The 27755-nt window shown below is 41.4% G+C and overlaps 1 protein-coding gene across 1 annotated transcript; it reads left to right on the top strand.

Annotated features, from left to right (window-relative positions):
* LY86 (lymphocyte antigen 86) lies at window positions 1-26267 on the top strand. Its single transcript, XM_057369132.1, has 5 exons — window positions 1-301; window positions 13936-14022; window positions 15406-15534; window positions 22543-22595; window positions 25523-26267. Exons 1-5 carry the CDS (start codon window positions 181-183, stop codon window positions 25616-25618), a joined length of 486 nt encoding a protein of 161 aa, XP_057225115.1. The 5' UTR covers window positions 1-180; the 3' UTR covers window positions 25619-26267.
* Window positions 26268-27755: the final 1488 nt, after the last annotated feature.

Genomic DNA, 27755 nt, shown 5'->3' with positions numbered 1-27755 from the left:
CAATTCTGATTAGCCTCTTGTYTATACCACATTGCAGGAAGCTGAGGCTGCACTGGCTTACTTAACCCTTTTGCAGGCACGAATGTTGTAACTCCCGTGTTCCTCTAAGAAAGGAAAGAACACCTCCCTCCAGTGTATTAGCAAGAGACAGAAGYGATCCTGCAAACTACCACCACCACCATGAAGACATCAAATGTTCTTCTTCTCATCTCAGTCCTGCTTTACATCAATGCCAGCACAGAATGGCCTACGCACACAGTCTGCAAAGAGGACAACTTGGAAATATATTACAAAAGCTGTGGTGAGACTCTTTTACATTTCCATTTTCCTTTTAGCTGCTCAAGGAAGTTATTCTTATGCAGTGAGTGTGCTTATAAGCCAGGCAATGAATGGAAGGGTTACACTCCTAAACCTGCACTGGGTTTTGCATCAAAAATATGTTTTGTCTTTCAAGTAGAGTTGGTTTCGGTTCACACACACACACAGACACACACAGACACATACATCTAACTGTGTTTCAAAGACTATAAAGAGGAAATACTTTAACTTAATTCAGGATAATAAACCTCTTTTCCACCTGGTGGAAAACCCAGGCGACTACAATTTTTATCTTGAACTTAGGCTAAAAATAGGAAGACCCTAGGTCTTTATCTTTTTTACCCCAGGGATGAAACAGGCCCTTCAATGCACTGATCTGCTGGTTTCCTAGTGTGTGATGAGGCTGTGCTGATGTGCTTTCTGTCCTCCCACTTGGAGWGACAAGGGATGCAGTGTGACAGTGGGAAGGATTCATGTTCTCTSCCATTGCCACTGTGTTTAGCGAGATTACAGCAGCAGCCCTTACCAGAGGCATTTCCCTCACAGGGATCACAGAGCTTTGTTTGTCCTTTAAATCTGTAGAGAAGAAAAGGAGCAAGCRACACTGGAATTGACTGAAAATGAATTCACTGAATGGTGCCTGCTTTCCACCTCTTGCTTTCCTGGCCGTGTGCCTCTCCTATTGTGTTGCTCCKCTTTACAACTGGGACAAAGGGAATTAGATTCACAGACGCCTCATTCATTTTCCGCACGTGATTTGAAAAGCGATTCATGGCAAATGAGCACCCTAGAGTTTGTTTTTCCAATTCATCCAGTTACAAAGAGTTTTCCCGAGGGCTTTTCCTCGCCTGTGGCTTTCATGCATTTTTGCACACCCATTAAAATAAAGCCAGTGAGGGACAAGAGACGTAAATAAATATTTGTAATGCTGTTCTTTACTGGCCTGCTCCCAGGGAACTAAAGTCAGTCTTCACATTCTWTAAATGYGTATAATGCRTTAAGAATATATTTCATTAGATACYGAATACAAACTTTGGTATTACCTTCATTTTAGCAAGAATTCATCGCTTAAGTGAATTCTGTTCCCTCAACAGGTCTCAGTCAGCATGAGATGCATTGACACAGAGGCAAAGCTACCTTTTGAGTCATTTCAAAGCATGATGAATTTGTCTGCTGGCATGTGCCAGTTAAATGTCTCCTCTTACTGTGCACACCACTGGCCTAGCTAACAATATCCATTTGTTTAGCGTCATTTGTTTCTGTCACTTTTTTTGGTTTGCCATGAACAGAAAGATAAGAGGTGTATTCATTCAGGGGGAATTCACAGCTTGAGAAGCACGAGCCAGAGATCATAAAGGTCAAGTCCCACCACTTAGAGTGGTCTTCTGTTCTTCTGGGCACAGCTATGGGAGATGAAAAGATTACACCGACATGGAAACAATGCAAAAATTAAATAAGATTCCTTGTTTGAAGTCAGGCTCTTTGTTCCCTTACTGCTCTGTCAGATAAAAGTTGAGGCAACTCACAACTTCCACCACAATGTCCTGCTTTGCCTTTTGCAGGGGCTATCACAAGCTTAGCATCAGCCCAGGATACACCATCTGCATTGCTGTTGATGCAGTTCATAATCTGGCAGTTTGCATAAAGAAGAATATCAGGTGTTTGGGATGAATCTGTACATGGGGAAGATGAATCCAAATATGCTAATCTACATCTGCATCAGAGAAGACACTGTACTTACTGAGCACACTGGCAAGCTCACAGTGGTGCCCAAGGTGCTGATCACCCTTTCAGGAGAAGGGGAGCTTTGTACCTACTTCATTTCACTGCAAACCATAACAGATGGGTAGTTAATAACTTCATTTTTCATCTCTGTCCTGCTAATTGTTCTCACCCAGGAGGAAAGAGATTTGTTAGTGTTTGACAAGACCCTCTCCCAACAAACCTTCCCATGACAAATCTATAATGTCAGCAAACACAGAGTTAATATCAGGTAACTGCCCATACTCAGTCRCTGTTTCAGAAGCACACTGCCCTAYATGGCCCTTTCAGAAACCCCTTTGGTACTTCCTGCTCCACTGAAGATGTCAGAGGATGACCCATTTTTGGGACACAGGAGCTACAGTGAGGTAACTAGAAGAAAATCTTGGGTAAAGGATTCCCCGTTGGCTTCAAGCTGGTGAGGATTTAACCTCTAATGTTGTTATTATCGATTCTAGGATGTTATCAGGGAATTAGGATTGAATCAAATAAAATATAAGGAAGTTTAGAGAATTTTAACTAAGTACTTCACAACTTTGTTTCTGGAGCTGAATGYCCTCTATTAACAAATTAATATTCAGTCTGAGCACTTGAAAAGAAGCCAAGTACCCATTTTTGTTTTGCTGTTTATCAGATCCTCTCCTACAACACAGTAAAAATTTGACAAAAGTCAAAAGTATGGGCCAATGCAAGTGTGATTSATGCAGCAGAGAAGTTGAGGTGGATAACTGAAGACAGTTATCCAGATAAAGTGTAGCAATCTCCTGTACCCAAGAGTAAGTCACAATTGCTGGTCACAAGCAATCCTAACCATCCTGCTTCTATAGCACATAAGACAGAGGCATGCACCAGGCTCTCAGCCTCAGTCCATGCTCTGGATCCTACAAAAAGCATCCCCACCCCCACTCAGCCACATCAGACTAAATGTTTTGGAACCAGGACCCCAAGTCATGCATTAAAACAATGAGCTAGACAAGATCCTGGTGATCAATATACTGCAGCTGTAAAAAAAAAAAAAAAAAAGTAATCTAAAAGAAATCAGACAAAAATTCTCAGCAGCAAGTCCACGGTAAGAAAATCAAGCTGAGAGACAGGTGGTCTAAAAGTAAACAGAAAGCATACTGCCTCGTTTATGTAACCGCAGGAGACATAATGCCGAGACAGTCTAWAAATAGCAAGACATTTTCTATTAGAGCCACCCTTCCTCACAGGAGTAAGTGACAAAAATGAAGGAAGATCTCAAATGACCACAAATCACTTTAGAAACCTGGGCAGAGATCCTGAGATAAAAGCAGAACAGGTTAACATCTCTGACTGAGAAAAGAGAACTGTAATTGGCAAGTCTATGCACAGACATGAAAAGAACCTGCTACACAATTTCTATCCCTTTTAGTTTCACAGTAATAATGCTTTTGATCTTTGCAGCTACATTTTACAAGGCAATTGTCTGGGAAGGGAAGGGCATGTAGGCAATGGCAACAAAGTGCCCTGGGCAGATTCCAGCCTTATTTGAGTAATAGGCATCCTCTTGGAAGTGCAAAGTGCAATGCAGTCAGAGACTCAGAACATAACTCCTAAACACATCTACCAGCACCTGCTTCTACATCATTCATGTAAAGCCTAATTGTCTTAATAAGCCATGAAAACATTCTTACTATGTAGTGTTCAAATGGGACCCCTTCATCGGGGAAAGCAGGTAATTGCTCCTGCAGACACCTGAAAAATATTTTCCAATTACTTTTACASCTCTTGAAATGTTAGGTGGGCCTGCATCAACACTTTAGTGCTTCAAAATGCCTGAGTTTGCTTTCACCAGCAAACCAGATCAGTATGCTTGGTGATTATATAAATTCTATGCTTAGATTAGGACCTGGGAGATTTCACAGCTGCCCACTGCCTGAAACTGYAGGTTTCTTTACAATGCAGAAAAGAACACTGGTAAGGCAGTAGGTTCTAATAAAGGATCTGGACACCATCAAACCATTAAGGACTTTGTCTTCTGGAACTGTGCACTGCAGTAAGTAAAGGAAATTTCAGGAGATCTTCAGAAGAGTCAAAGTYGCAGCATTCAAAGATGACATCTTCAGAAATACTCCCAAGGCTTTTTAAAACGCTGTTCAGACCACATGAGACTTTTAAATATCAAATACATTTTCCCAGTTCTTATCTGGTTTTGTTTGCTTTTTCTTCTCTTTTTCAACYGAAGCAAGGTTAGTAGCCATTAAAGTTCCAGGAGAAGGAACGAACAATCAGTATTCATTTCAACCTCCAGAACCTAAATATKAAACTGGCTGCACCCCTTATAAGTTTTATATCTGTGTATCTACAGATTTTTTAAATAATAAAACATAAAAGGATATGGGCAACCATTTGCTTTAATTAATGTCTCCTGCTAGACAAAGAARCAGGGGCATCTGGTCATCTAGAGAATTATTTTTACATGACAATGCCTTTTCTGAAACAAAGGAAAATCAAGCTGACATTACATCCAATGAACTCCATGTTTGCTTGCATAGTTGTATGTCACACTTGAAGCAGTGTCATTTCTATAAACCTTTTTCCTGGCCTCCAGTGGCACAGTAGGAGAGAGAAGCGCTGCCCACTTCAGTACACACTTGCTCTATATTGCATTTATAGAGAGAAAATCTCTCATTTGTATGGCTTTTCTTTAGATGTGTGAGCTCAGATTCAGATCCCTGTTAAAAATGGCCCCTTGAGCTTCCCTAGGGTGGAGGACCTGCTCTGGTCAGACAGTGCAGTACAGAAATGCTCCTGATAAACACTCTATTGAAGGAGTTTTTCAGCRCTTAAAATAAAACAAGTGGAGACAGAGACTAATTAGCTCGCTATTTCTTGATGATTTGTCTGTCCTTTCTGAATAGTTTCTGGCTTACTAGGGTCCCACTCACACACTCACATACTTTCTCCTACTTACTTAGAGATCAAATATACTATTTTTCTTAAATTACACTTGTTTCTTTTTAAAAATATACCTGTAACATCTAGCTCTGCTCAATCAGCAATACGAACTTGTAAACACTACTGTTAAATTGACATCACTGCAGCACTAATTTTACACCATATGACTTTCTGTTCTCTATGTCAACCACTGTAACTAGTCCTTTTCCCTCCCTGACCACACACTTATATTCTTTATTTAAAGGATATAAGTAATCTGATAGCTTCGCTGGGAAAAAAAATGCCTGCAAAAAAAATCTCACTCAGGCCTCTTCTGGGCAAAAATTCTTCAAGACACCTGGTAAAAAGAGGTTCTTTTTCCATTATTCTTTGGGGTTTTGGCAGCAGACTGAGCCAGATGCTTCTCTTGGATTTATTTATTTATTTCTCTCAAACAGTATCCAGCAATTGCTTCTGCTTCTAAATTATTTAAAGCCACACGACACCAACTCCCCTCTGATCTTTTGTTGCATAGATTGCTAATGGGCAAACAATCAAAGAACTTATGAATTCCACTTGAAAACAATTTTTTGCTTGTTTACTCTGTCCAAGCAATCTTACTGTCATAGCTTTGCTCTTGTACTCATCGGTATAACTTTCTTATTCCAAGGGGAAGACCAGATGTGTACAYGCCTATTTCTGGCACCAGATCCAAACTGAAACTATCATCAGAATCAAGGTAGCATAGCTATGAGTGCACATGCAAACCTTCTTTCAAAATGTTAGTCTCTCCATGAATTAAAACRATCTCACCTATTTCATTCTCCACATCTCATTAGAGGATTTAAACTTCCTTTTCGTCTGTGAACTCTTGAGGTGGTTCTGCCCTTCTTTCAGAGCAAGGAGAGTACTTAGTAAGTTCTGAAACGTAAATGGCRAAGAGGAGCAGGAGACAATTTCATACCTCCAAGGTACTCTGGCAAAAACTAGACTTTAAATCTTTTAGTAAAATCAATATTAATGCTTTCAGTGAGGCYACTTTCAGTAGTGGAGAGAATTAACCTCAGCTGAACTTCTCCCACCAGGCTTTAAATTTTCCCATCTAATTTAGTTCTTAGTGGTTTCCTCACAGTGCCAAATTCTTCACCGAATCAATTAAGGTCCTGCACCGTGGACTGCAAAAGAAGGTTGTTTATGTGTGACAGCCTCTCCTGCTTATCTCCAGCTGATAAATCTAAATTGGTTGCCATGTTGGTCACCTATTGCCTTTTGCCATGTCTTTGTTTGCTGTAGCCACTGAGTCACTAAGGTAAAATGTAAGGATGAGTGGTAACAGTTCAGGAGGCAAGCCATAGAAAAATATGTTCTTCCCTTTGGAAACATCTAGGASAGACATACCTAAAAAATTATATGACTACTTTACAGTCAAGAAATACTGTGGGCAAGGCAATACTGTCGTTTGTTGTTGGATACTGAATGTGAGTCTTTATGGAGGGAGTATTCTAATACAATAAACAGGTGAGTCACAGCCATTTTAACCGTTTGATAAAAATGTGAGATTAGCTCCTGTATTACATAAAGCAGAAATTATCAAAAGGCACATTCACTGCATTAAGTGAGAAGCAAGAACAAACCACAGTTGATGATAACTGTTCCTATGTAAAGCTTTCTCTCTAAGCCTCTGGGCAATAAAGCATTGCCACACTTTCTTGCCATTGCCACATAATCTCAACTAGAGTTGTCATCMAGGCCTCCAGATATCTCTGGACCCTACTATGCTTACAGTTGTAGCAAAGAAAATGGAGGCAGGAGATCAGGTGCTCACAGCACTTTAATATCCAYTGGTAGAAATATCCAAAGTATTCTAAGGAAAATTAACAACTCAAAAATGAAAAAAMTACTTCAGCATTATTGTGTGTTGGTGTTGCCATACCAGCTTTAAGGAGGCAACCTAAAACTAGGGGAAAGAGTGGCCACCAGGGACATGATGTCCGAATGCCATTTACAGATTTACCATGTACMAAACCAAACCCCTTTGATCTGTTCCAGGTGCTGCTTTTAGACTCAGGAGAGCTTCTAGCTGCCAAAAACTAGCATTTTGAAAACAAACACAAATTAATTCAATGCTTCRGTTTCCTCTTCACCTGAAGATGGACGGTTCTGTCAAACGATCCAGCGGTGATCAGGCAGGTGGGAACCCAGCTAGTCTYCTCAGCAGAGGGAGCATTCCATTCCAACTGTAACTCACTGCCATGCTCCTGCAGTGGATTTAAACCCATCCTGGGAAAACGGGAACATTTAGCCCATTTATATGCTGCTGATTRCTGTTCTGTATAATCAGCAGTATAGCTGCTATCCCAGAGCATGGCATGTGTCTGACAGCAGGGCAGTTTCTAGCAACGTTTGTTTCTATTTCTGACACAAGTCTGAAAGTCTGTTGTGAATCCCCAGTCATTCTGGCAAGCACTGATGTCCAGAGATCTCAGTCTCAAGTAGGGCAGTATAAAAAAATTATTAAAAAAAAAACAACACATGGGAAGAGACAGCTCTGTTTAGCAATACAGGCCGTTGCTGTAAGCATCTTATTCATGCAGTGCATGGTGTTTTCTTACCAACAGAAGAACAAAGACTTTCCCTCTCTAATACAGTCCCTGCTGGGCCCAAATTAATGCAGTATTTTCTTGTTACACTGCTATAGTTGAATCCTGCCCTGTCTGCCTTTCTCTCTCCAGCTAACTAGGAAAAATCAGGATTATCAAGGACTGATCTCTATGTGCTATCTCTCAAAGCSTGCATCTTTCAGTTTTGTCCTTTTAAACAGGCTTGGATAAAGTTTTGTCATGCCACACAAAACACAGAAACTCCCATTTCCAAATACCACCTCTGGCAAAAGCAAGGAAAGACTCMAAGAACTTTAGATACTGAGCCTTCCCTCAAGCTTCAGCCAACAGCTCTAAGAAGGCGGCTCTCAGGAAAGGTGGTTCAGGCTGGAAAAGGCAGGGAGACTCAGGGCATTTCTTTGACAAGGCTACTTTATGCATGCTAGTGACACCCCCAACCCCAAACACAGCCCTGCAGCTGTAGAGAGCCCCTCAGAGCTCTCTGCTGTCTTCACAGAGGCTTCCCTCTAGCTCATCACATCAGCCTGGTGCCAGCAAATATCTTCCTCACTTCTCTACCTGATATTTGGAGAAGCCTTCTGAGTTGCTGTTTCTGAGTATTTGCATTTTTGGACATCAGTTATACTCAGCAATGAGTTTCATTTGAAATAGCAAAAGACTATTCAAAAGACTGTTCAAAAGACTATTCAAGAGATTAAACAAAATCTTTGTCTYTTATTTAAACTAATTTTTTAAGACACTGAAATCATCTTGCTCCAAAACTAAGGCAGTTTTAAGAACCAGACAGTAATGCCTGTGCCTTAATCTAATCAAGAAATATATAACTACTCTATGCATTACCAGTATTCAGTATTGGGAGAGGACTGGAAATTATTTGCATTATTTGCACAAACACTTATTTTTTAAGCCATATTTTAAGTTTCTTTTGCTAGTGTCCTGGGCTTTTTTAGCTTATTGATTACACTGAAACCAAATCTTCAGGCTTCCCTCTACAGCCATGCAAGTTTTATGAGAAAGGAAGCAGTTATTCACGCCATTAGATATCTCCAAAAGCTTTGGAGWTTTGTGTTTAAGCAAACCTCAGAGACCACAAGTTGATAGCACTGTTTGCAAAGGGGAACTCCCACAGTCTGTAACCCCAGGATATTAAGGATACACAAATTATCATCTTCCCTGTTCCTTCTCCTCTATGTTGCCTAAGCAAGCCATAAAGCTGAGGTGATCAAACATACCAGAGTGACTGCCTGAAGCAGGCAAAGCCTGGAGCTGCTCATGGCTATGGCAAATGTCTTGGGATGAAAAAATCTCACGATAAAGCAGACTCAGCCAGCGTGAGTCTCACAATTTATTCAGCTCTCCTCTGAACACAGGGTCACTCTGCCCCTCCCAGACACATCTAGATGTGGCAGTGGCATGCAGTGCAGGCAGGCCCAAAGGGAAGTTCATTGAACTGAAGGTGCTCAGGGAAAAGTAGAGCCACTAACTCACCTGATGCTTCTTMCTCAGTACCTTATAAGTAGATTTCCGTGTCAAATATAACCTTGAACACTCAGGTTAATTTATTTAAATAGACATTAAACGGAAATTGTTGAACGAATACATAAAGTCTGAAATCCCAAACAGTTCCTCATTCTTTCCCTCTCCTTTCATCACCTTGAATATTGTAAAGACTAATGATTTAATTTTATTAAGAGCTTTGAAGGTGAGGAGTGCTGGGTAATTGCTGTTGTACTAATTTCCATCTCCTGTAGCACCAGCTTATCCTTATATGACCCTAACCAAATGCACTCCTGCTATTTCATTCAATTCTGTAGCWTATCTGCTCCTAAAAGTACTGTTTTGAAACACCCAAAGCTTACCAGTTTGGAGGGTCCTCTTACCACTCCAAGGCTTACAGATGTGGACTTTTACAAGCAAAGCTCATCAGCTTGCTGTTGCTATTCACTCATACCTCTGATTTTCATGCTCATATGGAAACAGTGTGATTTTAGAGCAGATTCAGAAGAGAGGGAAGCCAGTAGAGGAGAGTTAAAAATATTGGGGGAGGGAGAGAGAAGAATAACAGACAGAGGCTGTTGTACACCAGCGCAGAAAAATTCCTAGAACAGGTGCTTCCCATCTGGCTGTGCAGTTCCTGTAATGCCCAGCCTGTCATCTAGCAGCTCAGGCTCTGAGGGACACAGCCACAGTGGGTTAGCACATTATCATTCCCAGCTGTCCACTTCATCCTGTGCTCTGGAGATCCCCTCCCAGGAGGCTATAAAGGCAGCTCCAGCTTGCAGTCCTGTGCCTCTGTGCACACTCATGTGCAGCAGGGCAGGAGCCACTGGCCCCACAACTGCAGTAACCAGGGTACAGTGCGGAGTTCCCATCTGTTGTCCCCATTACTGGGGTTACACTGCAGTAAATATGTCTGGGCTAATTTACCTGTGAACCTTCTGCCAAGAACGAAAGCAGGGGAAAAAATTCTAGAAAGAAAAGTTCAGGAACACATCTGMGCTTCTAGGCTGTACTACACACACCTGCTCAATCTTCTAAGAAAAGCCCAGACAAACCTGTCATTGTGAGCACCTCAAAATAGTAAGTCAGGCCAAAATCTTGCACTATGGTGCCAGTGCACATGGAAAACCACATCCCAAGTCAGTATAGCAACAAATCTCCACCAGGGTACTTGGGAGAGGGTGAAATGGGAGGGTGGTGGGAGGCATGGGCTCAGCTGACACTAAACCACCTAAGGAGTGATTGGCAGCAAGATGCCAAGTACATCCCAAATTCATCTCTCACAAAGCAGGATTGTACTACAGGAGAAACTGTCTTCAGCAAAAGCTGGGCATTCAGTGCTAGATACAGGTGGGGGYTCAGCATCAGCAACAGCATCAGGTTCAAATAACAGTTCTGAAAGATCTTAGAGCACTGATTGTTTACAAAAGCCAAACATTTTCCCATTTCCCAGAGCAGTTGCCCAAAAGATTTAGAACTATCTAGAGAGAAACTTGAGTCAAAATCCTGCTTCCAAACACCTTCATGCTAGCTGTAAATATGTCGCAGCCCAAGTCCTTCTCACTAGATACACAAAAAATGCCCTTTACCCGCTCAGTAAGCAGATTTTCACTGATAAACCTCAATGTGTTTGCAAAATTTCCAACAACATTATGAATGTTGGTGATATATCAAAGCTGAAATGGAAAAGCAAAATTTTGCAACCAGTGAAAGAGTTTCTAGCTTTAATTATGGAAGAGGGAGCAGATTGAAGGGAGTAGGTGGAGGGAAGTCTGGGAACATACAGTACTGTGCACCATGAAATGTTGCAGGGAAGTGGAAGGCTGAAGGGCAGCCCCACGTATTTTAGAGATCTAACAGTAAATGTTATTGCTCTGCACATGTGAAAGACATAACATGTATTTTTTTCAGTCTAACCAGCTCACTTCAGATTGAGGCAAACAAGGAAGAATAAGTATTAAACCTCCATAGGTGACACACAGGGACTCACGGTCGGACACCTGAGATGAAAAACAAAATTGCCTCGAGTAGCCCTTCCCACAGGAGGGACGCCTCATGATTTAAGGAAACAGGGATTTGGCACAATCCCTTAGTGCATAAAGCCCAGCTGAATTATCAGATTTCTTCACTTACCAAGTGGCTAAACCCCACTATTTTCATTTATTTCCTTACAGTGGCAACATTTAGCCCTACATGTTTGGGAGCCCAGATTCCCTGGCACCAAAACTTTAGCAACACAGCCAYCCTGCCAATTGCTTTCATCAGGAAGCCCCCATATATGCCACAGTATCTAAGATTGCAAAGTTGGATTGCAAAATCTGAGCAAGAAATTCCACAGGGATAGTCAGAAAATTAATTGGGGGTTCTTTTGGCACGGAAAATTTTACATTTCTCAGCAACAGAGTAGCAACACAAAATTCAAGTGCTCCAATTCACAAATTTTTCTGGAACTTCTCATGTGAGTGCTTCCCGTCTCTCTTCTTCTCTGAGGACCAGACAACACCTCCCTGGMTATGTCAGGATCCTATCCTGTATCACTAGCAGTGCAGCAAAAGACATTTATGGCTACAACACACAATGAAATGTGTCATCTGGCAAAGGAGCTCAACCCACAGAAATTAAACAAATGGACATCCAAGCTAAAATAAACCTGAGATCTGGGTCATTGTAAGAAGCCCCCAAGCTTTCCAGAAATGTTTGGTTTCATGAGCATAACCGTTCCCCTCAGTTACTGATGAGAAATTTTAAACTAAAAGCTCAATTTCCAACCCTAACACCATGATTTAATTTGTTCATTAAAGCACAGCCTAGTCTCATTGAAAAGAGAAGAGCATCGTGTATGTTCTGGTGCCATGTTTGATCACAACTCCCTCTGGAAATTGCAGAACCAACAATTTTGGTAATTTGACAACCAGCAGTATTTGTAGGCATCAATGCCCAAGTTGCTCCGAATCTGAGCAGATGCTTCCTGAAACTTATCATTGCACCACACACAAAACAGAAACAAKAGGGTCTCTTGCAGAAATCGAGAGGAAAGCGGAAACCAAGCCCTGAGAGACGGTAGAAACCAGAGGGGAAGTAGGAGTAACGGTCCAGGAAAAAAGAGAAGTTTGACACATTTTCCGGCTGGAGCAGGAAACTGCTCTCCTAACCAATTCCAACAGCTTCTGTCACTGCAAAAACAAAGTTAGAACTGACAGGAATAAGAAAAAAAAGAGGAAAGACAAGCCTCTGACTCTGCTCACACTTGATAAACAACCCCAGGCACTAACATTTTGTCCCAAGCAGATTATGCAACCGCAGAGACTGCTTTAGTGGTGTGGAGGACAAAATCCAGCACAGGGACACAGAGCTGTGGGAAATGCCAGTGCCTTTTATCTCCCTCCTTTGAACAGTTATTTTAATTCAGCAGAATTTAGGGCTTGGGTACTCCTTTTAGACCACACTGACAATCTGTGGGCTCAGAGAGCCTGGCTTGCTTAAAGCCTTCCAGGTCCTCTCAATACTTTCATTCATGTTGTGATCCCCTCTAAGCATTCAGGTTTTGGTCACACAGGCCTGCTGTTTGCCARCTGCTACAGCTGTGAGGCACTGCTGCAAAAGCAGGGTTAGACTAGGGGGATGCTGGCTCAGCCTCACAGATGACGCTCGGGACTCAAGTTTCACCACAGAATCAGAGGAAAATCCTCCCAACCTGTTATTTTCAACTCAGTGAAATTAGCTCAAGCAACAATAAYTTAGAAAACAGAACTCAGTTCCCAAATCTATATTTAACAGTACCAGATCTGTGTAAACCAAGGAGCCTATGGCTTGCTTCTGCCAGAGTTGCATCTCTTTTTTCTACAGAGAACGATTTATGTACAGGCTGGCTGAAAAATCATAATGAGGGCCAAAACTACACCTAAAGCAAGCTTTGAGGCTCAAGGTATCTTTCCAAATTGGCCAAATTTTTCCCTTCCTGCCATAACTGTGGAAAATACTTGCACATTCTATTGGTTGTGGCAGCTGAGCTGTCAGTGGCTGCTGCTGCCTGTCACCAGAGTGACACGTCAGCAAGCCTTCAGACTACATCCAGTCTCCTGGARGCTAGCAAGGAAGAAGGAGGAAATGGTAAGAAAACAACTGCATTTTTACAAAAGTTTTAGAGCTTTTTGTTCTAAAGAGAAAGGGATACTGTAGGAACTGAAAAGAATCATTTACGTGACAATTATCAGTCAAAAGGCTCCATTTGGCCCTGCAGCTCTGCTAAGGTGTCCCAAAAAAGAAGAAACATAGACTATTTCCTGGCTTAGAAATAGCACAGGATGGTGGACCCAGCAAAAAGTACTGCAGTATCTTAGTTAACACAATTTTATTTTCAGTTTTGGACTTTCTATCCCACTCCAGAATTCAGTTTCCTAATCAGCCTCACCAAGCCATCTTGTGATACAAATTAATTGAAAAACATTTTCATAACCAATTGCTCATCAGTGCTGAGGAAGGAATGGCAACATGCAAAGTCTGGGAAGAGCAGCTGTGCTGTGACTTCACCACTGAAAATGTGTTGACTACCAATCACCGCAGGGAACTTGCTTCCTTTAAGCTTGGCTCATGTTCCTACACAGCAAATTTTAGCCTCATACAGGTGATCATCAGAGMGTGCTTCTGACTGAAGGGGCAGGAAGGACAAAGTAGCTATTGAACACAGGGTATGGGAGCTTTGAGCACTTCTTGGAAAAATTTAAGGAATATGCAATTGTTTTTTTGTAACACTTTTGTATTTTATTGTTTTCTTCTATACAGGCAGTATCTTATTAAAGGTACAACTTGTAACCCACTGYTTTGTGTCTTCAAACAGATCCCCAGCAAGATTTTTCTTTCAGCATTGACCGTTGTTCTGATATCGCAACCCACACTTTTGACGTCAAAGCTGCAATGACCCTAAGTAAGTGAATTGCTATTTTCTCACACCATACACAGGTAATGCACAAGTGAGTGCGGGTATGAAGAAGCAACCAAGGGGGRCAATCTCCTATAAAATATGAACAAGCTTCATTTCTTAGAAATTTCAAAACCTGTGCAGGGTTACAAAAATGCCAGTTTTGTTACAGCTTGGCTTCAGACTACGTATGTCACCCAAAACAGCTCATATCAGCCCTCATACCTTATTCCTATCTTACTCTTCATTTATATACATGGAAAGCTCAAGGTAGAGCTRCTCTAGAACTTATCATCGTCATAGTTAAGTTTTCTGAGGAGACTTTTTTTGAATGAGACAGCTACAGCACTCACACTCTTGTGTCAGTGCCTCACCAAATTGCCGAGGCTGTGACCCTTGCAGGTAGGGGACCAAATGGACTCCCACAGAGCAAGGCAGGGACACCCCTCTGTCCCTCCTGGGCATACAGAGAAGTGTGCTGGGAAAGTGCTCGCCTGAGGCAACACTCATGCCATCAGTTTACCATCTGCACTAGTTGAAATTATTCCCTTCAGCACTTGACTGATCAGYAATAAAAGGTAAAACTGGTTGCACAGTTTAGTATAAGCCATAGCTTGCTTGGTGATTCTTTCCACCTCTTGCAAAGCTGTTGGCCCCAAGTTCACCTATATCCTCTACTGCCACAGCATAAAGATCAAAGTGCTGCTATATGCTTTTGGTGGTGAAAATAAGTTTGTGTGGCGGGTGTCTTTTAACACGTGAGAATGCTTCCTTGCATGCAAAAGATCTCCCTTCTGTGAGACATGCTGCCCATTTTTCCAGGGAGCATCAGTTTTCAGGTCTGCAAAAATCACATTACAGGCATTTGCAAATACTCYTCCCACAAGTCAGAGTCTAAATCCAGTAGCCTCACTGGCTCTGCCTGTTAGCAAGCCAGGCACAAGCAGGCAACACCCTAGCACTGCCAAGCTGCTGTGCTAGTCCCTGGCACATGTGTGGCTCACGCCYGCTCCCGTTTTCCCAGGCAACACTTACACATCACAAGTTGCTCCCAGAGGCCCACTGAGTATGAACCCTCTGCTAAGAAGAGAATACATGTCCTTAGGTGTAAGGACATGAGATTTGCTATGCCATTTGACCTCAGAGATAAAAAATGGTCATGGGAATAGTTTATTTAACAATCAAAATAACTGCTGGTATGCCCCTTGTCATATACCTTGAAGGGCTTAGGGACCTGTTCCTGAAACTCAGATTTCTATGCATCAGGAGTCCTCAACGAAAACATCTAATAGCTTGAAGAGGAAAAAAAATAGAATCATTTTAAAAATAAAGTAATAAACCTGTTTACCCTTGCACTTTCTGTGAGATCTCTTTCTGTTTTGTGTGTAGGACACAGCATCAAGGAACTCTATGTCAAGCTGGCCATGATCATAAATGGGAAGACTGTCTTAACCTACTCAGACACACTTTGCGGGCCGGGTCACAACAAGCTTATTTTCTGTGGGAAGAAGAAAGGAGGTAATTTACGTGGCTCTTTAAGTGTTTGATGGCTACTGAATACTCCAAGCAGGATGCACCCGCTGTGCTGCTGACTGCACCAATACATTGTAATGTTCTATTTACTTCACCAGCATGTTAATTGCTGACAAGAACACAGTAGGACAGAGACATTTTAATTTAAGGGCCTGCTGTCCCCCCCAGCCTGTTTATTTGTTTTACTTTTAATCACAGAATATTGCATGAAGGTAGGATTTCAAGTCCATTAAAAATAACTGTGGTTATGTGACCCATAGCTAGCAGCAGAGAGGTTCGTAAGTCCTGTTTAGGGGCACGTGGTTGTCATGTGAGCAAGAAATATGACAAAAATAAAGGCTAGTTCTGTAAAAGAAATGGCTGAGCAAACAAACAACCCTTCTGAACATGTTCTTCAGTACTAAGCAAGTCACACTTCCTGTCCCTAAAGGCAATTCTTTAATCACTTTATGAGGAAATATGCTTGAATAAGGATATTCAGAACAAGACACTGTTTGCTACCCTCTATGTTTGGCATCTTGTTTCCGTTCAACATGTGCCTATGCAGCAGTCAGAGGAATTCAGCTCATGCCAGTCACACTGCCACCTGGTGAAGACTTGCTCCAATTGGTTCAGAGGGCTATTGCCTGCCCCCAGAAAAGGCATCTTTGGGCCCAGGTGAGCTAGCCAGGGCCGAGTTAGCTATGACATGTCTGGAAGAGCTGTGGTCATGCCTCTGGACTGCAATATCCATGTATCCAGTAAATTTTAAATCCCTCTTACATCATGATCATCTCTTTAGGCTGATTTTATTAAAAAAAAAACAAAAAAAAAAAAAAAAAAAAAAAACCCAAAAAAAACCCAAAAAAACCCAAAAAAACAAAAACAAAACAAAACAAAACAAAACCAAAAAAAAGTGCTAGAGCCTAGGAGAAGTTTGAGTTGTTAGAGTACCAGAACTATTAGTCACAGAAGCTCTGTTTTCCTTCCATTCACTTGCATCTTCAAGCTGCTAGCACTGCAATAACTCATGTGCAAGGACCCTGAGTTTAAGGACCACGCACATCAACACTGCTAAGACAGCCCCTGGAAAATTACTAAGACATTTCACACTGCACAGAACTATCACAAAGAATAATAAAGAAATGCTGCATGAGCAACCAATTATGTAAATCCTGTAAGCCAGATAGACAAAAGAATTAAATTCAGAAGTTTCTTCAATTGTGTCTTGAATTACAAAAGGAAAAAACCCACCCACAGACCTRCTGAAAAACTATCTTATTCTGATGAAGTACTAAATAACATCCTTTAGTGAATACATTAAGGAGAAGTAGAGTCAGTCCTGAGCCGAACACAAACTGCTATTCACACATTAAGCCACAAAGCCAAAATCTCCTGGGGYTTGCAAGTCTCTTAATCTTAAACTGATAGGCAATTGCTTCTGCTAATTGAAGTACATTATGATATAAAGCATAGTTGGTTGTTTAAATAATACTACATATATCTTCATTTAGAAGCATCCCTACTTTAGTGCAAAGACCTCTGCCATGCACTTTTTAATGCACAGCCTCTCATTCAGTAGCTTCTTTTATTTAGTAATTAAGTCACAGTGGGAAAGAAGTGAACTCTCTCAGACAGGTTCAAACTGAAAATGTGGCATCTCTTAATTAGTTGACAGTCGATCCCAGCCCATGTTTTAGACACAAAATTGAGCCTCAAGACCAATTTAAGGCAATTCAGGCATAATTTACCATATTAGCACAGCTGTAAATCTGACCCAATACCCGTGAAGGAAGGACAACATGTGAATGGCCAAGTGTGAAGACTACTAAGACAGAGGGGAGCAGAGAGCCCTTTCAACYGAAGCTTTTCATGAAGAGCCCCTTTTTCCCTGTTGCATGGGCAGCATTTCCAACATCTGGCCAGACCTGACCTGAGTTTAAATATAGTCTCACACAGAATTCACTTGCCTTTCACAAGGAGGCCAAAAATTGCCTGCTCCTCCCTCTCCCAAAATTAGACAGAGCATCATCTTTCTACAGGCTTTGTTGATCCRCTCACTTGTGGGGAAAAGCAGAGCAGAAATTACATGAAAAGGAGACTTATAAGACTCAGATGTGGAAAGTCTTGGTTGTTTGAGGAAAGTTTTTATTTATTTTTATTTACTCTCCTATAATGCTACAGTTTTTTTCATGGCTGGAAATACTCCCTGTTCTGGAAAGACTTAATATAGCTGGAGGTTTCATGTTCATCATAATCATATAGTATTCACTATTTATGTTAGGCAAAGGTCATGTCTGGCACTGCTCACTAGGACTCATAAATAGGACTCCGAGATCTTTTTCTTTGAGTTAAAAGTCTGTTGTGAAGTTGTTAGCTCAAAGTTTGCAAGGAAATTGGCCATTGTCTATTTAGGGACAACAGCAACAAGATTGCTAAATTCTTGGTAGTATAACATRAACTCAGGCCTTCCTCTTTTTTAGCAGAAAGTTCTGGTTATTCCCCATTCCCTCCAAAGAAAAGTTACAAAAGATGTAACAGATTTCCCAATGCAGTCACTAAAATCAGAGTAGAAGACCTACCATTGGTAATATTTAGCAATGTGCCAACCACAACCTGCAGGYTTAAACAAAGCTACCTAACAAAAAGATAACTGCACCATCTGCAAGTTTTCTTTCAGGCTCAACTGACAGAGGCACCATCAGAGCACTTGCACAATTCCTTGTGCCTGCTCCCAAACCATAGAGAAACCCCCACCTTGCTTCAGACCTCCATGCTTTACATTACTGGCCCTTTCAGTAGGTGTTACAGTGAGCAAGTTTCTAAAAGAGTATTTGTGAATAAAAGTAGAGAACGTGACTCAAATTTAAAAACTGGCTATCACAYTGAGAGTTTAGGCACCTGTTTCTGAGAAAGCAGCTATACACAAAGCTGGGTCTTTGGGCTGACACACAATGCCAACTTGCTCAGCCCCTTCATCTCACCCTTTCGTAACCAGTGAAAAGAGTGAATGTTTCTTACCTGGCTAAGTATTTATATATATGTTTTTTCCTCTCAACTATATATCTATAGCTGCAGTTATTCACATCATTTCTACATCCACACAACCCACAGAAGCTGTGTGTCAGTTGCATGGGTGCAAGATCGTGTCCTAGAAGAACTCCAACACAGAGCATTGAAGTTCTAAAAATATTTAAAACATAGAAAAAGGAAGAGGTGGGTGCAGATGTACAGGGCCTTTATATAGTACAAGAGTGTGAGAACGCATAAAAATTTTCAGTGYAAGGAAGATTTGAGAAAGAGGAGTGAGAATTTCTTTATAGGTGTTTAGTCAGGAAGGAGAGGCATCTTCATGATAAAAGATAACTAGTAATTTGAAGCAATCCTCAGGAAGTTCTTACACATGTGAAAGATCTGCTTCAGACTGGAAGCTACTAAAGGCCTGCTCACTAACAATGAAAAGTTCCTTTTGGTAGAAACAACAGTGAAAAGCTGCTACAAAAAAAAATACAGTAGTATTTTTTGAATCATCTTGATTCAGTGGTACATTAGAAATACTTTCTAGGCTACTCTACAAAAATCACCCTAAGATAAGTCTGTAACAAAAAGTGCTGAAAGCACATCACCAGTGACAGCATGCTTGACAGGTACCATAACTTACCAGCAGACAAAAACAGAAATAGGGGAATTTTTAATTGGAAAAATGCGGTCCTGGTTTATGCTCTTCTGAATGTGTGCACATTTTTTCAATTACATTCAGGCTTTTCTCTAGAAGGACCACAGTAATCTTTCARTGAGACGGGCTTTTAAGTGTTTGTGACAGTTACACTTATTGCAGCAGATGTAGTCATCTTCTTTCAATGGAGGAATGTAAAAATGTATGAGTATATGGTAGAAAGAAAAATGCATATGAAGGATGTTGTGATAAACTGCAGTCCTTCAAGCCTTGGAGGATGTTTACAGTTCTGGTATTACAGCAGAAATCCTCATGCAACCGGAAAATTGAATGGTCTTTGAGATGCCTGATCCACTGAGGAGGTTTCCATGGTCCAAAGTGAATATGAATGATAAAATTTAGCAGAGTTATGAATCCATAGTATTTCTGATAGGTCTCAACTGGCCAAAAATGAAAGCTCCCCTTGCTCTCCTGTAAGGACATATTTTCAAAGCAGCATAGTTTCCCCTCCCCAGTGAAGCAAGGAAGGTCACAGGAGTTTTTCAGAGGACCGGTTATAGAATTAGTGAGGTCAGAAAGGACATCTGAAGATCATGTAATCCAGTTCTACCTACTTCAAGCAGGGCCATCTGACCATATCCAAGGCAAGATTTTTTAATATATCCAAGGATGAATACTCTACAACCTTTCTGGGAAACTTCTGCCAGAGCTCAGTCACCTCACACTAAAAGAGAGAAATCTTCTGTGTTTCAGTTTGTGCCCACTGCCTCTTGCCTTGTCACTAGGCACCAGTAGAAAGAGCTGGTTCCATCCTCATTGTAACCCCACTTCAGGTATTTGTACATATTGATGTGCTGTCCTCTATGTTTCTCTTCTCTAGGCTGAACAGTCCCAGCTCCTTCAGTCTCTCCTCACTGGAGAGATGTTTTAGCCCCTCAGTCACGACAGTGGCCCTTCACTGGACTCTCTCCAATAGCTCCATATTACTCATATTACTGTGAACCACCTCAAGACCCTTGGTTAGAAAGAGCTAAATAAGGGTAATGCTGAAGCAGTAAAAGTGGACCTCAAACTGGACACAGCAYCTGCTGCTCAGTTGAAGGCTTCATAAAAGATCATACAGCCCATAGCAGTGATTTCTTTGATCACTGAGCAAAGGCATATCTACAACACATCAGAGCAATCAAGGAAAACTTCTTAGAGTGGGCTGAGGCAGAGCCCTGAGACTGCATTCATCTAGTTACTTCATCACAGCAAAGTGTGTGGAGAAAAATAGCTTCTACCTACACTAGATGAGAGATTAGCATTGCCATAATTTCAGAAGCAAATTTATGGCCTGATGACACCTACTTCATTTTAAAATACAGGCTTTGCAGAGCCTGAATGCTGCATCTATGTTTCTAGATTGTGGATGCTTTTCTGAAAGGCTAGGTGAGATCCTAACAAAAGACAGGATCTAAGAGAAGCTTCTATGTCCCTATGGAGAAGGACTTTGGGGAAGAATGGTTGTTCACAGCCCAGTTTCCCTCCACTGTCCTCTGCTGTCATCCAAGATTTGCTAAGCTGTGAGTTGATTGAAGAAAAGGTAGTCCTACAAGGCTCCCTACTGAAAAAAAAAACCACACAAAGTGTAAGCCCCACCACTGCATGGTCCACACCACCGTGAGGGGGCAGCTCCCAATATGCTTCAGCTCACATCAACACACACAGCTCAAGCCCCAGGGGAGTCAGTCATCACCTAAGTTATGCAGCCTGCAGCACCTTTAATTCCCATTTAGGCTCTATTAAAGCTGTGAACCAAGAGGTGGGCTGTACTGTATTTTTAAAATTTTTGAGTCACTGCTCTCTGCAGTGGAGATGTGTCAGACTCCTGGGCTCTTGCTTCGTGCACAGAAGCAAGTGGAGATGGTGACTGCTCTCTGAAAACAAGACTTCTTGGTGTCCATGTGAATTAGCCAGGGATGCAGAGAAGAATGAGTACAGTACAATTGCTTAGCATAGTTGAGATTGACAAAACAAGACATACTTATTCTGTTCTCTGTTTTGGGATTAGGTTTTTCAGGGCAACACTGAGTTGTTTTGCATCTTCTCCACCTCCCAAGATCATCAGGGCATTACATTAAACAAACTTCTCATTAATGCAAAGGTGTAGAACATTGGTGATATTTCAGGTTTTTCCTTTTCCTAGTGTATTTTATCATGATTCTTTCATATAATTTTGTTACAAGACTAGAATTCCCTATGTATGGGAAGAACTTTAGTGGACTGTTTTCCAAGTCCATGCAAGGTGAGATGGACTGTACAACTTGAAGTTGTTATAAAGGTTTTATCCAACCTTTCACAAAAAAACAGTTTAAACCAACAGTGAGACTAGACTAAAACAGCTCTCTAGAAGTGACAAGCATCAAAATGCCAGCACATACTCATATAAACATGATGAAACACTTACTTCTCTGTCACTGTCAAAGAATATTTCATGACACCTACAAAGAGAATCCTTAAACAGTTCTTAGACTTTTCTGTGACTTGTGTGGGGCAAGTTGTGCAAGAAATTCTGAAATACCAAAACATCTACAAGTTTTATTTTCAGTCAAGTCTGCACAGTTTGGCCCAGTAAGCTATGAAAAAGTAGGAGGAACTGCAGAACAGCTTGCTAATTCTCTCCATTAATGCCAAAGTTGCCCTTTCTTCAACAGCCAAGAGCAGGCATGCCTCGCACGATTAGGGAGATGAGGATTGGAAGGTGGAACTCCCAGGCTCTATTCCAGTCACCAACACAACTTGTGATGACTTTAATACCTCATGTAACTTCTTGATGAACACTCCCTCAGCAGAGAAATAGACACGTTCTTATTACTTTAAGGTCGCATTCACCAAGCAGTCAGAAGCCCACACCTACACAAGCACTCAGCTCAGATTGGTTTTTCTAAGAGTTACCAAAACAGTGCAGTTCGACTACTGCAGCTGCAGGTATTTAACAGTTCATGCTAAAGGACTTGAGTCTGGCAGTCTCCCCCTTCCCTTTCATTTGCAGGATGTGTGATGACATAGGAACACCTACCTGGTTGTGTGAAGACATGCCCCCTATTTTCTATYCAGATAGGCTGCAGGTACTCCTTGAGCCCAAGCTCTGCCTTGCTTTCCCCATAAGGCAGTGTACATCCTGATATTTCCCTCAGGAGGGCTGTTGCAAGACTGTGTACGGAGCATTTTTCAGTTCCATAACACTTGTCACTGGAGGGTTTGAAACGYCATTACAAAAAAAGCATCTTTGGTCAGCTGCCTTTTTCCTTCATGTGCTGCATGCCTAACCATCCATCACCACTGTTGCTTTCCAGAACGCCTCCAGTATGAGGGACCAGTCACACTGGGAATCAAAGAAATTCCTCAGGTAAGTTGGTCACAGCTGTATCCCCAAGCAGAAGGGCTTTCTGGATGAGGTATGGTCAGAGGACTACCAGCAATCACACCAGCACATTCCAGGCTTCCCTGGCTGGCACACTGATCTGATACGGTTTTATATGAATAATGTTCTTGATATGAAATTAAGTGGCTTTGCTTATAAAGTGTTACAGAGGAACTACTAACCAAAGTTTTGGTTTTTTTCTTTTTTTTTTTTTAAGATAGCAGAACTCCTGTACCAGCATTAAGTCAGACAGCCATAAAGCTCTTTAGTAGGCTTGCCCTCTCTTGCTCTTAAAATAGCAAAAAAAAAAAGGAAGCAGTTCCAGAGGACTACCAAAGACCAAGGCTGCAATTTTTCTCAGTCCTTAGTGAACTGAACAATTTGAAGAYCATTCATCTCCTCTGACTATAAAGGCAATTTAGATAGTAATTRCAATTGAATGTGTTCCACTGTACATACATGGTGTCAGGCAGAGACAGAGGTCTTCTAGGTGGCAACTGAAGRTACAAGCCATTAGGCCAAGAACACTATCTCAGGATTTATGGAGCCTTAAAATAAGAAAATATTTTCTTAGGAAGGTGAGAAAACAGGCAGTACTCTAGGTACTGCTTTGAATTTCCTASTCATCCATTACAGATGCTTTTTACTGACAGCCTTCTCCACACACAACTAACTTGTAGAAGTTCAACCGAATCACACTGCAAAGAARGATCTCAAATGCTGAATGCACAGTCTCTTAACTGGCCATGGCATGAAGACATATTTGATCAGTACATATCAAAGGATTTTTTAGAGACATACAGTAAAGAGATTGGATTGAGGGGAAGAAGACAAGGTCTTTGATTATCAAGGTATCTTGTTGAGAATGTGGCAAAGAAAGGATCACAGCCACCAGTGCAAAAGCATAGAGTTCAGGTAGTCAGTCAAATACTCCTTAGATTTCTCAGAGAGGCACAGCATGAACTCTCAGTTCTTCAGCAGCAGACATAAAACATATGTCAGAGGCTCAAAGATGAAGTCTGGGGTCTGCTCAGCACTGGATTGCTCCAGGCAGGAAAAGAAGACAGGATCAGAACAGAGATAAAGAACAAAGACATGAGTCCCAAAGAACCAGGCTTGCCAAGACCAGCAGAGGTGATAACAAGGATAGCTGGTTTCTGGGAGGATCGAGCCTCCATAAGAGCTAGCATCTCATATGTCTCAATCTTCCCTGGGTGATAACAGCAACCAGAATCTTCATTTTCCCAAGSCTTTCACACAGGGAGCTGGACCCTCTTTATGCAGGCTGTTATCCCACCCCAACCAGCCTGCTTCCCTTAAGGCTATACCTGGAGATGCCATGTTGAGCACTGACCTTTGATGTGTCACACATGAGTGCCTGAGCTCACATCAATCAGCATCCTGCTCTGGGAGCAACTTTACTAACTTAGCAAAGCCTCGAAGAAAAACTGAAGAATAGATCTTTAAACCAAGAAGAAGTCCTAGAAATACACACACAGACCAGTAAAACTCCAGTTCTGGGCAAATTAGTTGAATTTTCAGCTAATTTCTGGAGCCAGAAACTCTAAGACTGATCACAATACTCTTTTAAWAACAATTTTTCCCCATAAACAAAACATTATTTGAAGGAGAAAAAATAAGAAATCTAATCACTAATAAGGTATGGCAATTAGCTATTATGAAGTCACTTCCATTAATTAAACAATATGCTTTTAGAGAGTTAACATGCCTGTGAGAAAGAGAAGTCTCTTTTTTAATAAATCAATSAGGCAAATAACACCCTCCTCCCATGCTGACAAAAAGGAATTATTCCATATAGCGATTGTCTCCTGCTCATCACAAAGAACAGCCTCATCCAAGAAGCCTGGGGGATGTTTGCCYGGTCCACACAGGAATTACAACCAGGCTTTATTCTCAAGAGCATGTTGCCACTGGGCCTCTCTCTAAATTTAGATTTTACTCTTAACTTGAACCTCTCTGTGAGGACGCAGGCCAGATACTGCTTTAGAAATCCCATTGTAGAAGGCAAACGCCAGGAAACCTGACTCATTCTAGACATACCTCCTTCTATTCCACAATCAGAAGGTCTCTAAGGAGAGTAAGAGCATTCTGTGGTTCAAAGCCAAGAGGTCACTGCTGCCAAGCTCTCCTACCCCACATTTTGCTCTCTTCCACGCTCCAGAAAAGTAACAGAAATAATTACTGCAGTGAATAAAATCTAGTTCACCTCTTCTTCCARATCTGTTAAATAAACCTTTTCACATCCCCTGACCAGTGCTTCCCCTTCTCCAAGTGTCTGGAGAGAGACATTTTGACCAATACAAATATCTCCTTTAAGGTTCAGATTTTTTTGYACTTTATTGGTGTAAGTTCTCCCCAAAGCCTGAATTCATAATTTCAACTACACRGTTTGAAATTAAACTACTTCTTGGTTTATTACATAGGAATTCATCATAAATTGAGTCCTCTATATACACACATCCCCCAAGGTGCTCTGTTATAAGAATTCATATCAATAACACTAAATGACAAGAACCATGGAAGAAAAGTGCCAGAGAACTGAGCACCTCTTTTTCCAGTTACTAAACCGCACAGACCATACTGTGCTTGCTCATAAGAAACATGAGAAATTATACAGATCTGATGGGATTTTTTATGCAGCAAAACATTTCATTCTTCTTGCACTGTTTTAATTTTCAATTTGTGCTGTCGGCATTGATATCTCCGAGGAGAATATTTTGGCAGAAAATATGGGCACATACTTTACCACCTCTGAAACATTCGGACCAGAAAGATTTTGGATGAACTTGATGGGTAAAACATTMTTCTGTTTCTGGAAAGAGGAGTCAGAAATTTAATCAGTTATATACTACTGATGGGTTAATCTCTTGCTTTGCATTTGTTTCMTACAGGGAGATTACACTCTTTCAGCAAAGCTGACTAATGAAGATGACGTCACTGTCGCTTGTGCCGATTTCACTGTGAAAAATTATTTAGATTATTATTAGCAGCTAACAAATTTCTTGAAAGCTACAGACTACCAAAAGTATTCAAGCAAAGTAGGCTGCTTGCATGCTACAATGATTCTGAAGAAAATAATCCTCACATGGTGATTCTGATGCTGTTCCTCTTTATAATTTGCTATTTTCAAGAAGTTACGAGATCCTCTAGTGGTAATTTTATCTCTAAACGCACACTGTAGCCTACTTTTTCCTTCTAATATATACAGCTGTAAGAAGAAAGTATCCAATACCAACATTCTCATCTTAGGATGAAAATAGCATGAGGCAGAACAGGCGAGAGCCTAAACACTTTTTTGCAGTAAGTTATGGAGGTATCCATTTCTAACACAGGCTAAAAGATGAATTTCACATAAATCACATATTATGCAGTTACAAAACTCAACATCTTAAATCTTCTTTGGAGTCTGTCTGGAGATTCCACTAGCACAGCTTCTGTTATAAACACAGAACAAAAGCAAATAGGATGAACATGCCTTTTTTTCCAGTGATCGATGTCCTGTCACTGGATTCATATCACCTTAGTCTTCTAGAGTCTACCTGGAATTTTTTGTTCTGTAATGTGTTTAAAGTGATGCGTTGAATCATCCTGTACCTAAGTTATGCACTCTTCTTGCTTCTCAATAAATTCATAATGAAAGACTGTTCTTTTTCTTTTTTTCTCATTTTTTATCATGATTCTAGGATCTCTTCAAAGTTTAAGGGGGAAAGAGGATGATGAGGGAAACAAGTTCAAAGAACACATTTTAAATACTAAGTATCAGTCCTGTTTCCACACATTTTATATTCACAGGGGACAAACTGTTCCTAGCCTTGAAACCCCAGAAGTAACACAAATTATATTCCTAGTGCACATATCCCCAAACSATCTCATTCCTGGAGCCTTTGTAGCTGGCATAGCTGATGGGGAGATAGATAACCAMGCATAGGGCAACACATGGGATTAGGATCTTGGGTTGGAGAGCGTAGAAACCTGTTTGAGATCCTGCCCTGGAGCAGGGTTGAGTTATGATTTGGAAAGGTATGGGYGAGAATCAGAGACACAGGAGGCTAGTGGAGCTGAGCACAGATTTACAAGCATTGGGCTGTTTGCCTCATGTTGGAGAGGCTCAGSATGTACAGCTAGGGCAGCTGTGGCTCACATCTGGCCACCCAGGAGCTCTGACACATGGTCTCCATCCTACACACCCACATTCTGCAGCTTAAATAAATTCCTGAGCAGCCAAAAAATTTCTGCTGCACAGATGACCAGCACCTCAGAGCAGACAAGAGCTAGCAGCAAGGGAGAGTCCCTTGTTTTCTTGTGCAGCAAAACTCACACCTGCTATCCCAKCAAAGGAGAGCAAGTCTGACCCCTGCTCATACACGGAGGCTTACCATGGCTGAACAAGAGCCAGCAAGTACACAAGATGGGACAGCATGCACTTAACACGCTGCACTTTCAGTCCTTTTCTATTATACCCTGGTTTGGAGAGAGAAAAAAAAAAAAGGAAAGAAAGAAGGCCAAGGTGTTCATCACAGCTTTGACCATCTTGTCACCACTTTTGCCTACACAAAGGAAGGTTCAAATTATGCTTCTCTGAAAACAATTCATYCAAGACACCATCACTGCTGCATTTTATTATAATTAATAAAATAGTATCAATATCCAGATGCACTTTTTTCTCCTCACATCAGCAGCTTTTCAGATTCATCTCTCTCCCCCCATGATTCCTGTGAGGTAGCAGAAGAGCCATACCTTGAGGAGAAGCTAGCAAAACTCCATTCAGCAGCAGCAGCACTCACTGCAAGAGTCCACTTGCTCAACTCTGTTTCACTGCAATCACACAACAAAAGTATGACTAAAACCCAAATTCCTGCCACCAAGTATTTTGGTCTTTTATCTGATGAAAGACTCAGAAGATGAAAAACAGACACAATGCTAGTTCAAGCACTTGTACTTGAAACCAATCCCATAATATCCAAGATCCTCTTAGCCAAATTCCCCAGGCTCCTTCGCCTTAGGCACATCTGAAGGGGCCCCCAGGCCCACCACAGCAAACAAGCAAGCATTTGCCTCCACGTGGTGCAGGGGCTCCCCTAGGGCATCTGTAGCAGAATGTGCTCTAAAAGGTCTCAGCTGACC

The sequence above is a fragment of the Malurus melanocephalus genome, unplaced genomic scaffold, assembly GCF_030028575.1.
Source record: "Malurus melanocephalus ecotype Western Australia unplaced genomic scaffold, MMel_1.1 scaffold_103, whole genome shotgun sequence".
Taxonomy (NCBI): domain Eukaryota; kingdom Metazoa; phylum Chordata; class Aves; order Passeriformes; family Maluridae; genus Malurus; species Malurus melanocephalus.
This window is presented reverse-complemented; position numbering and strand designations above follow the sequence as displayed.